Genomic DNA, 15,498 nt, shown 5'->3' with positions numbered 1-15,498 from the left:
AGTAAATGTAAATGTAAAGTTTTTTTTTGAACAGTGAATGTAAAAGAGATCTTTACACACAGCAGTGTAAAATCTCATGAGAAGACAGAGTAATTCCTTTTGTTAAATGTTCTTGGTGAATCCCTCTGAGAGAGAGGAACAAATTTGTAACAGCAGTTGCTTTTATTAATGAATAGGAATTTGTTGATGTGTGGAAATCTCTGTCTGCTCAGAAATTTTAAAGCTTCCTTGTGCTAAGATCCTGAGGAGAGAAACAGAGCATTGTCTCTGTGTGTGTTTAGTCATTTTGTTTTTTTGGGATTTTACCACAAAAATCCCCAACAACTCAGCAACAGAGTTGGGAGGAGCAAAGTCTTCCCTACCCACTTTGTAACTGATTTTGGAGGTGGTGTTAGAAACCTAGTCTGGGTTAGAGTTCAAGAAATTTGAGAAATTGAAAGACTAGTGTGTAGTTGTTAGAGTTCAAGAATTTTGGGAGATTGAATCAACTATTTATCTATTGTGTTTATATATATTATGTATATCATTTTTTATGATGAATTAAATTAATTTCTAATTCATATTTTAAAAAAAAATTCTTTTGTTCATTAATTTTATGATCATTATAATATACAGTTGAATTAGTTTCCAATTTGTGAAGTAAAATTTGAACAAATAAATGGTAGGGATGGGCAGATCGAAGGTCAATGTATCCAATATCGAATGGGAGATCAGCATTCTCGAATGGGAGATTGGCATTCCAGAAGCCTCTTCGACCTCGAACCTGCAACTCGCAAACGATTTCATAAGCGAGTGTTTGAGAAGATCCTACAAGTATTCGGAGGGCTGAAATCGTACATTATTTCTCTCTCTAAGGCAGTCTGGCAACATGGAGCTGAGGATCCAAGGAGAGTTTTTCAGGCTATAAAAGTGGGAATCGCACTTGTCCTGGTTTCCATCTTCTATTTCAATGGTATATTGTTCGACTCCTTTCACGACCTTACTGTCTGGGCCGTCATGACAGTGGTTATGATCTTCGAATTCACTGCAGGTAATTACTCCTATTTGTATATATGAGAGTAGTTATAAACGAGAGTAGTTTAATCTGGTTGTCTGGAAAGATTTTGATAAAGAAAATTAACAAAAATTTTGAGAAAATGTTACAATTATGGAGTTTCATGATTTTAGATACCCAGAAATTTTTCATGATTTCAGTTACCCAGAAATTTTGTAGGGTGCTAAATCTATATCTACATATAAAATAATATAATTTTTAATTAAAAAAATCAATAAATACGCAAAATTATGACCTCCATAAAAAAACCTTGGGTATATATATAAACTCAATTATAATTTACCGTAGAGTTTAATGATTTTAGATACCATAAAATAATATAATTTTTTAACAAAAAGGATTTGAAAGATGGACAAAATTATGGCCTCCATTAAAAAAAACCAATGTGTATATATATAAACTCAATTATAACGTTTGAAATATTTTGATAAAAGGTAAGTAACAAATTTAATAATAGACGCAATATTAGTAATGATATACTGTGCAATATTCTTGATATTTTTCTATTGTGGCAGGAGCAACCTTGGGCAAAGGATTAAACAGAATGTTCGCAACGTTTCCGGGAGGAGCTTTGTCTGTGCTGGTAAACCTCGTTGCACGTCAAGGTGGAAAGCTGTTCCAACCAATTATACTTGCTGCTGGGGTGTTTCTCTTTTGTGAGTAAAAGTATGTTATGCATAAACATGTAAGGTGGAAGAGCTCAATTACATATGAATATTTTAATAATTTGAAATCAATTAAAAAAAATGATATCAAAGTTTCAAAAACACATTCTATTCATTATAAATCAGATAATTAATTAATGTCTGTGACTGTCCATATGATTACAGGTGGATTGGCGACATTCACACGGCTTTCCCCCTTCTTTGCGAGATATGATTATGGATTCATGATCTTCCTTCTCACCTTCAGTGTCATTTCCATCTTCGGATATCGCGAGGAACCCTTACTAAACTATGCTCTTGTACGGTTGGAGATAGTACTTTTAGGGTGCGGTATAGCTATACTTACCAGTTTACTCATCTATCCAGTTTGGGCGGGAGATGATCTTCACAAATTGATTATACTCAACCTCGAAGGATTTGCTATGTCTCTAGAAGGTGAAGCAATTTTATGTTCGATCTTGTTGATCAAATTCTAAAATATTTTCAAAATCTAAGATTAGAATAACTTTTTTGTAAAAATGACCTTCATAGGCTTGGAGGACCACAGAATTTGTTAATGGTAATCATTTACTTCTTTTACTTACGCAAAGATTTTGTTTCTACATACATTGTAGGCTGCGTCAAAGAGTTTTCCAAGGAATCTTCAAACAATGCCAGCGAGAAAAATATGGTCTCTACGGGTTACACGGGTGTGTTAAATTCAAAAGCTAGAGAAGAAGTTCTGGTGGGTATTATTCCAGAGCAAATTATTCTTACTAATTACGTCGTAAGGCATTTCCCTTTGGGAAGAACTCCCTTATATGCCACCGTGTCTTATTTTCGACCATTGATCTGATGTGTTAGACGATTAAAAGAGATTATGCCGTTGGATCAGATCATTATAGTTGGAATTTTAATCAGTTAAGATTGCATGTGCTGGTTGAACTCCCTGTTTATCTCATGCTGGAGAGATTACCCGCTCGAAACCCTTCGCAGACAGTAGTGATGGCTTCGCTGGAGTTTCGATTTCCTGATTCACACAGTTGCCCTACAGATGTAGCCTTTATCGTGCCCTAAGGTGTTTAATTTAGATTTTAGCTCAATTTCCCATGTCTAATCTGAGTTAAATTTACTGTAGGGTTCCTCCCAGGTTGCCCGAATCCATCACGCAAATGACTTCCCTGCTGAATCCGAAGACCCCACAGGAAAATTTATGTTCTAATGTGGAGAGTAAACCGTGGTAAGTGATGACTGACAATTGCAAGAATGCGTAAACCCTGGTAAGTGACCACTGACAATTGGAAGAATTCGATTTGTTCTCCGGTTAGGGTTTTACAATAGTTTCCTTATTTCTGCTCTCGGTTGCTCTGCAGGGTGTTATTTCTGCTCTTGGTTGATCAACAGGGTGTCAAGCCCTCTAACGCGAAGGCTAATTTTAGCCACAAGAATGGGGTTGCCTCAGGAATAACTTGGGAATTTGGTCTTTTATGTCCTTCACCATTTCAGGTGCTTGCTCACATTCTGCTCTTTATTAGGTTGCTTATCTGGATTATTAAACCTTCAATTCTATCTTGTCCATAGGAATTTGCAGGCTTAGCCATTTTGGTTGATTCAAAGTTTCCCTTTGTGTTTGGATATTGTCTGACCCATGCGGGTAGGGCCCATACACAACTTTCATTTACTATTGCAGACAAAAGAATTTGGGTAATAACCTTCGACAGGAAGGAATAAAATCACACTATTTGTGAAGTTAGGTATTGCCTGTGTGATGTACCATTGCTCTTAGCATCAGACTGAACCTGTAAACTCTTAATATATCCTAACAAGAAATGTCAAGAAAATATGACAATTACGATATATTAATAAAAAATGAATTAAGACCTGTGGGAGCTATTAGACAGGGGTTTACATTCTAGGGTAGATGTGAGATTTGTCTAAGCCTATATTTCGAGAGACGGAATTTTCTCCTTGAGTCATGGATTGGATACTTTACCTAGTCATCTCAAGATCTAAACACATTTCCTTAGTAGAAATGAATATCTATTTAGCTAGGGAAGCAGAGATACTGAAAGAGCATCTCACAAGTTTAGTCAGTTAGTTACCATCATGTCAGGACACATCCATTTCTTGATATATACAATCAATGATAATAATTGATTTACTGCTTATGTACTTCTGGTTCAAATTTTCTTTCAATGTACCTCAACTGTTTGGTTGTAATTGTATAGCTAGGTTTTTAGTATGTTTAGATTAAGGACCTTTGAAGACAGAATAGGAGCTATTGTCTTCTGTTATAGAATACAATTATTTGTCTGCATGGCATTTGAGATCAATGCAGTTCAAATTAAATGAAAATGATAGAGGCCTGAAAGAACTTTCACCCTGAAATTTATCGCAGGATAGTGAAATTTATCGCAGGATAGTGAATCTTCTCTTCTGTTATAGGATAACTTTGTTTGTTTACATGGTTTTCACAAGCAATGCAATTCAAGCTAAATGAAAATGATGGAAGCTTAAAGGAACTGTCACTCTGAAATTAAGGGAAGCATCCTTTTTCTCTGTTTAATTAACTTCAAAAATTTCAACCAAGTGATTGTTCTTATCTACAAGTAACTTTTCTTTCATGTTAAATGACATTGAACCATTGGTGTCTATATCTGCTGCCCCAAACAGTTTGGGAAATTAGTGGTTACTGGCCTTCTCATATTACTAATCTTTAGTCCATCTTTGATACATCAGTCCTATTGAGGTTTCAGAAGATCGGGTATCAAATGTTTTCAAACAAAAATAACTCAAAATGAAAATGGAACACCGGTCTCAAACTTCTCTAAAACCAAGCCAAAATGAAAATGGGACAGTTATCTCAAACTTCTCTAAATCCAGGCCAACCAGAATAGTATCACGCTAATCAGAAGGTACACAGAACAGAACAGAGGATATAAGAGAGGGAGATAAAATAAAGAACAATGACCTATTCAACCTGATGTTTTGTTGTATAACATCAGTCAAACATGCTAAGAGGAACAATGTATTGCAGTGAAATTTCTGTCATAAGGCTTCTAGTTTTCTTTTCCAAGGACTGATTGCTCTGAAATTGGATGATTAGGATTTTGCATATTGCAACTGATTGATGTGCTTTTGATGCTATGGCCATGACTATTCTGGCTTTTTATGTAATTGAAATAGTTTTTCTAACGATGTTTCATAAAGATCCTACAACCTAAACTGTTTGAGATGGTAAATTATATCACAGATATCTGGTCATATAGCCGTTGAAGTAAAGACTGTTGCTGACATGCATGAAAGGAAGGCTGAAATGGCTCATCAAGCTGATGCTTTTATTGCTCTTCCAGGTGATTTGATACTTCGCATTTTTAAGAAACTTTTTGGGGTATGATAAATAGGATGGTTTGCTGTTAATTGCTTAGTTTTTAATTGCACCTTGAGAAGCCAGGTGCACTCCATAGCCACTGAAATGTGCCATGACGGTAGGTAATTCTAATAAACTAAAATGAAAATAAAATGTGAAGGTCCAATTATCAATGTTAAGAAAGGAGCTCAGGCCATTTGTAATTATGTAAAAAAACTTAAAATTAAATTGATATAGATCCATCATACCTGGTAACTAGAAATTTGAATCTCTTGTTGTTTGTTTGTTAAGTATATCTCTCTATGTTTAATAGATCAAAGGTTACGATGAATCTATGCTAATGGTAAATATGCATTGATTAGGGCCTGGTGAGAGACAGTATGCAGATAATTTATAATAAAACTTCCAAATCCTTTGATATTCCATTCCCTGATTTCTTCAAGATTTGGCTGATTGAAGGTGGTTATGGAACAATGGAAGAGCTGCTAGAGATGATCACATGGTCACAACTAGGCATTCATGATAAGCCGGTACATATCCACTGTTTAATGTTGAATTGTTTTAGAGTTCATTCAGTACCCTTACCATTGATCTTCAAGAGTATTGCCAATTATTGAGAGTATTGATCAGTCATAACTTACTGAAAGTGTAGGTGGGTTTAATTAATGTTGATGGCTATTACAATTTCTTGCTTGCCTTATTTGATAAGGGTGTTGAAGAGGGATTTATAAAGCCTTCTGCACGGCATATTGTTGTGTCTTCTCCAACAGGAAAAGAACTTATAGCCAGGATGGAGGTAGGGAGAATGTTATAGAAGTGATTCTAGCTTGATGTTTGCAGTGTCTAGTAAAGAACATGGTCAGGGATTGGTATCCAAAATAAAATGTTATCATTAATGGATTAGAACTTTTGACTGCTCATCTTTTAGTTATATATTCATATATTCTGGTGACGGGGATTAAAAACATTTGTAGTTTGGATATTCTGTGCAGGAATATGTACCTATACACGACACGGTTGCTCCTCGAGGAAACTGGGAAATTGAACGACTAGGATACCCTGCAGCCTCTGATTTGCATTCATAATAAATTTGACCTGGCTTGGTCCCCAATTGTAGGCAGTTGTTGTTTGTTTTGAATGATTCATTGTTGCAACATTTGTAAATTATGTGGAATGAGCTATTCCATGGAATCTAATTTTTTGTTCTACAAATGCCTGCCAAATTATTGCAGGCATTAACATGATTGCAATATATGACATTGATATTTATTTGATCTTTTAATGTGTCCTAAATGTGTTTTGGATGTTTTTGTTTTCTCTATACCCAAGAGCACAGTGAATGCTGGAAAAGTTGGGCAGAAGCTCCTAAAAAGAATGGAAAATAAAACTTTAATTTCTTACTATGTCTGTTTGTCCGTAGTTGAGTATGATAAAACTTTAATTTCTTACTATGTCTGTTTGTCCGTAGTTGAGTATGATAAAACTTTAATTTCTTATTATGTTTGTTTGTCTGTTTGTCTATAGTTGAGTATGTGGTGAAAGCATATACATCTTTATAGATTTTGGTGGTCAAATCACTGCATGGAAGTAGATCCTTTATCCTACAAACAAGAAGTCTTAAAAATATTGTGTATCCAATCCCTCTGTGAACTATGCTTTTGTGGAGTGTTGGCAATTTGCAGGCACATTTTGCATGAGATCTACTCAAATTCATGTCTGCCCAGATAGGAAAAAGACAGGAGCCAGTGTTATAGTTCTTTCCATGGTTAATATGATTGCATAAACTAGAGAGATCGAACGTTCTGCCACGTGAATCGTATAGCATTTAAAACTTTCGAGGAAAACGTCTGATAGAAAGCTCCCTTCCATATTTGTAGGATTAAAATCCCAGTGCGATTGCTTTACCCGGTGAATGGATGTAACAAATGCGATAGTTTATATTACTTGGCTGATAAAGAAGCAATATATGAATGGTCATGGATGTGTCCATGCTATTGTAGTTGCATTTCATTCATACAGTGTTGGTTAAACAGCCGTATTACAAGTAGATGAACTATGATGATCGAATTTGTCAATTGCCAGTATGTCTGTTTAAGTGAACACAGATTATGTCCTACATATTGTGTCCAAGTGAGTTAAATGACACATAATTGATAGGTTCTATAAAAATACAGAAGACAATATACACAAATTTATTACCCAAATATATGAGTTACACCTGCAAGGTCCATGGAACTAATAATCCTACTTAATTGAATGCAATGCATTTCTCAGCTATGCTATAAGAAAACAAAAAATTACGAACTTTGGATTATTATATTTCTCAACACCGAACCATGGTGAGAATATAGTTGCAGTCTATTTATACAGTTGACAATCATATCTTAAGCAGTTGAATTGTGATGATTGAATTTGTGAATGGATGGTGTCCCCAGGTTGTTTTCTAAATAATGTGTTGTAGTGAGTTAAACTAGTGCGGTTCTATTTTAATTTCATTACAGATCTATTAAGTTATTAAATAGTGCAGATCTATATTAATTTCAGATTTATTAAGTATTGAGAAGGGTCAAAAAGAAATTGAGGTATTAAGTAGTGCACATTCATATTAATTTTAGATCTATTAAGTTTTGAGAGAGGTCAAAAAGAAATTGAGATACAAATCTCTAGGCATCTAAAAATCTTGAATTAACGATTAATCATGCTGGTGTGTGTAATATTAATGCTTATTGTTTTTCCTTTAATTTTCTTTTCTATATTATGAATTTTATTTGTTTCTTTATTTTGATTGGTAAGGGTGGATGTTACAAAGAGTTGGGTTGATATTTTATTTGTGTTTTTAAATATTATATTAGATCAATATATAATATATCTCATGTCAGCCATTGTCAGCATTCTGAGAAAGAAAAGAAAAAGTCAAGTCAGCCTTACATATAAATGCTATACATCTTTATCATACTGGGCAGTAAAATGCACCTTGCTTCTGACCCAAACTCAGAAACAATACAAAATTTATATTACAGCACATATATGGTATCCCTGCAAGGTCTATTTTGGAGATATAGTCCTACTTAAATGATTTGCTGAGGAAAAACATTATGGAAGGCAGAGAAAAGGTTGGAGGAGTGTGACTACTCACGTAGACATAGGTTACCGTCTAAACACTCTTGTAGTGAGTTGAATCACTGGATGTAAGCCCTGCCCATATAGAAACAAGAAGTCAGGACTAAGTGGTTTACAATAAATTAATGAACTTCATAATAATAACTAAGGAAATCTTATGTGGATTAATAATTAACTACTTTGTTTTATTCCGTTTAAAGTAGGCATAAGCTAGAAAGCGAACCCACCTCCAAAGGCTCCAATAAGAAGTGCTTCTACCCGGTCCAGAGACTTCTTGTTGCATGATCTGCAATATGCTCTCTTTGTTGACTCATATACAAAATAATAAGATGTACTGTAGGGAACCATACCAATTATAGTGGGTACAAGGCTTGCATATAAAGCTCCTGGACCTTCTTCCTGTGATATTTTCCTTAGAGCGTGCATGATGCTATGATACACTCCGGGATGCACAGTGAAACAGTCCTGATTTGCAAGATAAGAAAGAAATTACCTTTACTGAGTTGACTCACAGATTGCCAAAGAAATTCCTGCTTGAGTATGCAATATATCTAGAAATGTGACTTGGATCCTTAGTAGAATATCTATTTCAAGCACCTTTCTAGAAAGTTGTATAAAAGCGTTACTAGTTACAGAAGCAAAAAAACTACCTTCAAGACCTCCAAAGGATAGCAAGACAATGTGCCAGTGACACCTGCAACAGCACCATTTATAGCAACTGGGGAAATCCAGGATACTGGCAAATCTAGAGTCCGCCCAACAATTTGAACTCGGGGACATCCATTCTTCTCCCAGTGGTCTTGGACAGATGTTAAAAATCATTTTGTAGATTCAAATGTGCAAAGCTCAATTGCTTGGGTAGGAACTATCCGAAGTAGATTAATGCCATTGCCAGCCCACAACCCTTTCCAGCCTTGTTCTTTCATCACTGCTTTTTCTCATAGTAATGATAAAATTCAACTATTTTGATTCATTGTAATGTACGGTTCAAAATGCTGGTATGAAAACTATATGACAAAATACACATAAAAATTGAATACACATAAAAATTGTTACAGATGTATAGTAAAGGACTGGAATTTCCCTTTAGATTCAATTTATTGTTTTTATTAAATAATTATTTACTTGATGCATATAAAAATAAAAAACAATGTTTAATCCTTAATTTTTAAACAAAAATATAATAAATTTAATTAGATTGAACATTTGCAAGGCACTTGTTTAGAAAATCCAATTCTCTTAGGTTTGGGCAGATGCAAATTCAGAATGCTTATGACTGAATGTTGTGACTAGAGGAAAGCTTGCTTGTTGGATTCTCAGGCATATCCCTTACAAAGAAATAAGTCATGTTTTGCTGCAGAAATACCGTCTTTACTTGAAGAGACTGAACGGTTCGATTCTGGCACCATATCCAGTGGCTTCGTTCTAGAAAGGAAGATCTTTTAGAAGCCCATCAATGTCAATGTTTGAACAATTTTCACTGCCCACTCTGAAGGGCAATGCATTTGGACACCTAGTTAAAACCTGATAATCATGTGTGTAAAGCAATGCTTACTGAACAACACCCTGCAAATATTTAATGATGCTTACTTTCCCGAACAATCCCAACTACAATAGCATTCTTTCTTTTTTTGCAGCTGCTGTTGATGAAACATTGTGGTCAAATTATATATGGCGGTCCACTAGGTCGCCATTCAATCCATGTCATAGAGTACTTCCAGGTATATGATTAATGTTTGCTAATGCAGCATGTGTTATTAAGGCATCTTATAGTTTATTCAAGTCTCATTGAATCTAGCAACTTGAAATGTCCTGGACAGGCTATTGAAGGTGTGATAAAGATTACTGATAAATGTAACCCTGCAACATGGATGCTAGAAATCAGCTCTAGAGCTGCTGAGGAGCGCCTTGAGATAGATTTTGCTGAAATTTATAAGAAGTCTCCTCTTTTCCAGTAATTCTAGATCAAACGCTCTTATAATGCCCATAACAGATTTCAAAGAAATATGAATATCATATTCATGGATGTGCTATGGAAGAAAAACGGGAGGTTATATTGAGGGGGATATACATATCTCTGGTTTTCCAAAGGTACAGGAGACATTTTCCAGGGTTTCAGATTATTGCGAGCAAAATGATATTCACTTTCCTCAGATAACAGTACAAGAATCAGTAGTGTTCTCTGCTTACTTGCGCCTTTCACTAGAAATAGATACCAAGAGCAAGCAGGCAAATATTTATGGTGATTTTAATCTTAAAAATATACTCCTGATGCAACAGAAATGTTGACAGCTGCTTATGAACCACCTGTGGACTTTAATATAGTTTCTTTCTTTCATTCTTAATATTGGGTTTCCTAAGATTGAGATTGTTCTATTTAACAGATGTTTGTGGATGAAGTGCTGGAGCTTGTAGAGCTTGATAGCTTGAGAGACACATTGGTGGGTCTTCCTGGTGTGAGTGGTCTATCAACTGAGCAACGGAAGAGACTAACTATTGCTGTAGAACTTGTTGCAAATCCTACAATCATATTCATGGATGAGCCGACATCTGGTCTGGATGCTAGAGCTGCAGCTATCGTCATGCGTACAGTTAGGAATACAGTGGACACAGGCCGAATTGTAGTCTGTACTATCCATCAGCCAAGTATAGATATTTTTGAAGGATTTGATGAGGTAAGATACATCTCTAACTCCTTACAGGTTGTTAATATAGCCAAATCTGAAATTGCGATCAGACACCCACAAAAAAAATATGAAAGCATGCATGAGACCACATGTCATGGAAGGAAAAATATTTTTCACTAGAAATCCAAACCACTGACAATAATCATAGGGGGCCAATTGGTAGTGATGTATCTAGAGTTCGGAGAGCTATATTTAAATTTCAAATCCAAGGCCATGGAGTAAAATATTTAATATCAAAGGTCTTTAGCAAAATGGCTAGTTTTGAAAAGGTTATAAGATGGATTGTAGGAAGAAGTAGATGGTTCTGTAAATTTCTAGAAAGGAAGATCTTTTAGAAGCCCACCAATATCAATGTTTAAAACAATTTTCACTGCCCACTCTGAAGGGCAATGCATTTGGACACCTAGGTAAAACCTGATAATCATGTGTGTAAAGCAATGCTTATTGAACAACACCTTGCAAATATTTAATGATGCTTACTTTCCCAAACAATCCCAACTACAATAGCATTCTTTCTTTTTTTGCAGTTGTTGTTGATGAAACAAGGTGGTCAAATTATATATGGCGGTCCACTAGGTCGCCATTCAATCCATGTCATAGAGTACTTCCAGGTATATGATTAATGTTTGCTAATGCAGCATATGTTATTAAGGCATCTTACAATTTATCCAAGTCTCATTGAATCTAGCAACTTGAAATGTCCTGGACAGGCTATTGAAGGTGTGACAAAGATTACTGATAAATGTAACCCTGCAACATGGATGCTAGAAATCAGCTTTAGAGCTGCTGAGGAGTGCCTTGAGATAGATTTTGCTGAAATTTATAAGAAGTCTCCTCTTTTCCAGTAAGTCCAGATCAAACGCTCTTATAATGCCCATAACAGATTTCAAAGAAATATGAATATCATATTAGATCAATTATTTGAGTGATATGGTGTTATCTTTTTTGTAGGTATCATATAGAGCTAGTTAAAGAATTATCCACACAAGTTCAAGGTGCCACGGATCTTTACTTTCCAACCAAGTTTGCCCAATCTACATGGGCCCAATTTACTGCTTGTCTGTGGAAGAAGCACTGGACATATTGGCGAAGCACAGATTACAATTTAGTCCGTTTGTTCTTCACATTTATATCGGCACTCTTTTTTGGCACCATCTACTGGCAGTGTGGAATGAAAATGTAAGTACGACAAACATTTGCTTAGCAATGATAATAAATAGAAAGTTTATATGGCTTATAATTTTAGTATTATATATCCATGATCCACAGATGTTCCAAACAATATATCAGAAGTGATGCCAAAATTGAAGCATTGCAACTTGATGGAGGAATTTTGGGTTAAGACCTTTTAATGTAAAAATCCTTTTGAATATTAAAAAGAACAAATTCATGACCAGAATCACAAAATTGGCATAAAATATTTCTTGCCATTATTTTCTTGCCATGGGACCCGATAATTTTAAAAACAATAAGTATTAACTGTTTTGTTTTTATTTTTTGCAGAGAAACTAAAAACGACTTGTTAAAGGTCAGGGGGGCTTTGTATGGTGCAACTTTATTTCTGGAAGTCACTAATTCCTCTTTAGTGCAATCCATAGTCGTTGTGGAGAGAACTGCCTTTTATAGAGAAAACGCAGCTGGAATGTACTCTGCTTTACCCTATACTCTATCACAGGCAAGCTTAATGACTATAAACCTTCTCAACCAAACTTTAAAATGATTTTCTACCTTCTTTCGCCCACACACACACACACACACATATATATATGATAGCCTACAACTAAAACTTCACCTATTTTTCATTCTAATAATAAATATTTCAATCAGGAAAATACATTATATTTGATAAATTATAATAGATATTGACATTGCATTACTACATTAGATTGAAATATACCAATATGTTATCTAAATTGCACAATATGCTGTTTGTTTCAGATTGTAATTGAGATTCCCTACATAACAGCCATGTATGGATTGCTCACGTACACCATGATAGGATTTCAGTGGTTGCACTGAAATTTTTCTGGTATATATTCACCATGTTCTTCACCTTTCTCTATTTTACATATTATGGAATGTTGGCTGTCGCAATCACTCTAAGCTACCAAGTTGTTGCTGTTGAATGGTGAACTCAAAGACCACAAACATGGCATATCAGAAGATAACTAGATCTAATAATTCAGTGACATGAATATAGTGGACAACACACAGTAGTTTGAAACTACAGTTAATATTTTCTTATCCACACAATATAAAAGTTACACTGCGTAGTTTGAAACAACAGTTAATATTTTCTTATCCACATAATATAAAAGTTACACAGCTATCGTGAAGGGATTACAATGGTTTCTCATTTCTTAAAATGTGGATGTGACAAAAGGTTGTTGTGGAAGTTGTTGTTTGTATATGGGAAATTTCTTGATCATTGTGTATAATCCTAATGTTGATAGATATGTCTACTAAGTGCTTCCAGTTAATGGGGCATTGATTTGAGCGTTCAATATATTTTTATTCTTTATCAAAGTATTCTTTTGTTGTATTTGTATTTGCTTTTCCTTTGTAACATCTAGTGCAAATGCTAATTTAGATTCACTTCAGTTCAAAAGATTAAATTTAATATATATTCAGGTTGACGTTATATATATAAAACGGGATCTGAAATGGTGGTTGACGTCTTTTCAGCATTTAACGAAACCATTAATATATTATAATTGATATTCCAAAAAATCATGTGAAAAATAAATAAATTGAATAGTGCTTTTCTGAAATCCTGTTTTTCCTTTGTTTGACAGGAATTGAATTCCTGTTAGTCACTATTTGATCTGCCATTGGAATTTGTATTGTTCATTTCTGGAATATTTCGAAATTGGATAGACTAAAAAAAATTAAATTATTTTTCTATTATTCAAGAATATTTTCAAAATTGGCAACCGTGATTAGAATGACTTGTATTTGTATGAGTTGCCTTAATTTATGCAAACGTTTAGAATTAAAATATATTCAGGTTGATGTGATATAACCAGTGTTTTACAAACCGGCCGTTTCGAAACCGAAACGGCCGAGTCAAACCGAGTTGATTGTTGGAGGAGTGACCCGGCCAAGTAACAGGTCCGGTTGACCGAGTCACACATGACTCGGCCGAGTCATTGAATGACTCGGCCGAGTCATGTGTGACTCGGTCAACCCGGCCGGATCCAATTTGACTCAGTCATAAACTGCTCTGTCATAAACCTTGCCTCCTGTTTTATAAACTGCTCTGTCATACCCATACTTGTGACTGCAATTACAGTGTCATTTGATACGAATTTGATGTGAACCATTGTCCTACAATGATCATCATCTTTTGCAGCTTTACCTGCCTTGTGTTCGATCTTAGTAAGTTAGAAACAAAACTTTGCAATTAATTTAACTATTTGGCATGATGTGAAGTTGATGTGTGTTGCAAAGCTTGATGATCTATATATACTATATAGCATGAACTCCTTAGCCATCAAGTATTGCCTTTGATGACATAGATATTGTATAATTGTATATAATTCTTGATTGGAAATTCTCTATTTAATTTTTTCTTGATTAAACTTTTCATGGTGGTATGCACTGGAATGTCCTTCTTGGCTAACTAGTGCCCCAAGAACCAAACTTGAACATCAGATTCAACCTTGAAAAGTTTGTTACCATCTGTAATGGCTAAAACTGTAGCTTCCATTAGTCATCTTTTAACTTTTAAGAGATTGGAAATCCTCTTCAGCTACCTTGGATCTTAAAACCTATTGTCTGCTGTCATCAAAATATTCATAGGTGCTACAATCTTACTAAATGTTCGGATGAACTTTTGATAAAGTTCACATGTCTATGAAATTGCCATATTTGTGTTGCATTATCTGGAGTTGGCCACTCCCAAAATAGTGTTCACATTTCCTCGGTCAAACATTCCCCCCTTCAAATTCACAAGTATTGCTGCTCTTAAACAAATCTCGAGTTTTCAGTATAAACTTTGCTCTTTCAGACAGATATTCCGAGGTCATTTTAAGGTTATGAGTCCTGGCTTACTTCATCAAGATTCAACAGTCCTTCATTCTAAGATAGGGGGCAGTAAAGGTTTATGTTTCATCATTGTTGTAGCACTCTGGAAGGTGCTTCATTGCTATATCTGAGCAGCTATAAGACGCATACCAGTAAGCCTCCTTGGGCAGAGGTTGAGATATTTTCAAGGTCATAGAGCTGACCTAAGACATCTAGCTCTGAGCCTCACTGCTCGCAGCATCCTTTCGGCACCAGTGCAGCAGTGTAAGATTGAAAGCAGCTTGGCATAGTTGATTTAGCAACTGCGCCATGAGCTCCCTATTGCATATTCATTTGTGAGCATTGCAGTGTTTGTGTCAAGGGCAACAGTGGTTGTTGTATAGTTTAGTGACAATGTCAAGATTGACAGTCAAGGTTTAATGTACAAATTGAACAGAAGCAAAGAGCCTACTTTGATCATATGTTGTCTTCCATCTATATTATAATGCTGTGTGTTTGGAAACATGAATGAAAATCTTTAAAATTATGTTTAAAATATTTAAAATTATGTTTTTTGATAAAAAAAAATATTTAATGTATTTTTTACAACGACCGAGT

At 35.0% G+C, this 15,498-nt stretch overlaps 2 protein-coding genes and 1 pseudogene across 2 annotated transcripts; all 3 read left to right on the top strand.

The window, feature by feature from the left end:
• Positions 1-702: 702 nt before the first annotated feature.
• LOC149219335 (aluminum-activated malate transporter 14-like) lies at positions 703-2,554 on the top strand. Its single transcript, XM_089386790.1, has 4 exons — positions 703-1,030; positions 1,570-1,710; positions 1,885-2,154; positions 2,310-2,554. Exons 1-4 carry the CDS (start codon positions 703-705, stop codon positions 2,552-2,554), a joined length of 984 nt encoding a protein of 327 aa, XP_089242916.1.
• A 410-nt stretch (positions 2,555-2,964) lies between these two features.
• LOC149219334 (putative cytokinin riboside 5'-monophosphate phosphoribohydrolase LOG9) lies at positions 2,965-6,345 on the top strand. The gene is made up of 6 exons (XM_089386789.1): positions 2,965-2,978; positions 3,072-3,204; positions 4,952-5,051; positions 5,528-5,598; positions 5,721-5,864; positions 6,061-6,345. Exons 1-6 carry the CDS (start codon positions 2,965-2,967, stop codon positions 6,151-6,153), a joined length of 555 nt encoding a protein of 184 aa, XP_089242915.1. The 3' UTR covers positions 6,154-6,345.
• Positions 6,346-9,180: 2,835 nt separating this feature from the next.
• LOC149219333 (ABC transporter G family member 29-like) lies at positions 9,181-13,007 on the top strand (annotated as a pseudogene).
• Positions 13,008-15,498: the final 2,491 nt, after the last annotated feature.

The sequence above is a fragment of the Pinus tabuliformis genome, chromosome Q (genome assembly GCF_031772625.1).
Source record: "Pinus tabuliformis cultivar Carrire ecotype Pingquan chromosome Q, CPIR1, whole genome shotgun sequence".
Taxonomy (NCBI): Eukaryota; Viridiplantae; Streptophyta; class Pinopsida; order Pinales; family Pinaceae; genus Pinus; species Pinus tabuliformis.
Note: the sequence above shows the minus strand (reverse complement) of the source record. Positions and strands in the feature narration are given on the sequence as shown.

Excerpts from the sequence above, each read along its gene's own strand:
- LOC149219335 (XM_089386790.1), top strand. The coding sequence starts at position 703 with ATGGGAGATCAGCATTCTCGAATGGGAGATTGGCATTCCAGAAGCCTC. Across the intron at positions 1,031-1,569 it reads GATCTTCGAATTCACTGCAG|GAGCAACCTTGGGCAAAGGA; the intron begins GTAATTACTCCT and ends CTATTGTGGCAG. Across the intron at positions 1,711-1,884 it reads TGCTGGGGTGTTTCTCTTTT|GTGGATTGGCGACATTCACA; the intron begins GTGAGTAAAAGT and ends ATATGATTACAG.
- LOC149219334 (XM_089386789.1), top strand. Across the intron at positions 3,205-4,951 it reads TATGTCCTTCACCATTTCAG|ATATCTGGTCATATAGCCGT; the intron begins GTGCTTGCTCAC and ends ATTATATCACAG. Across the intron at positions 5,865-6,060 it reads AACTTATAGCCAGGATGGAG|GAATATGTACCTATACACGA; the intron begins GTAGGGAGAATG and ends TATTCTGTGCAG.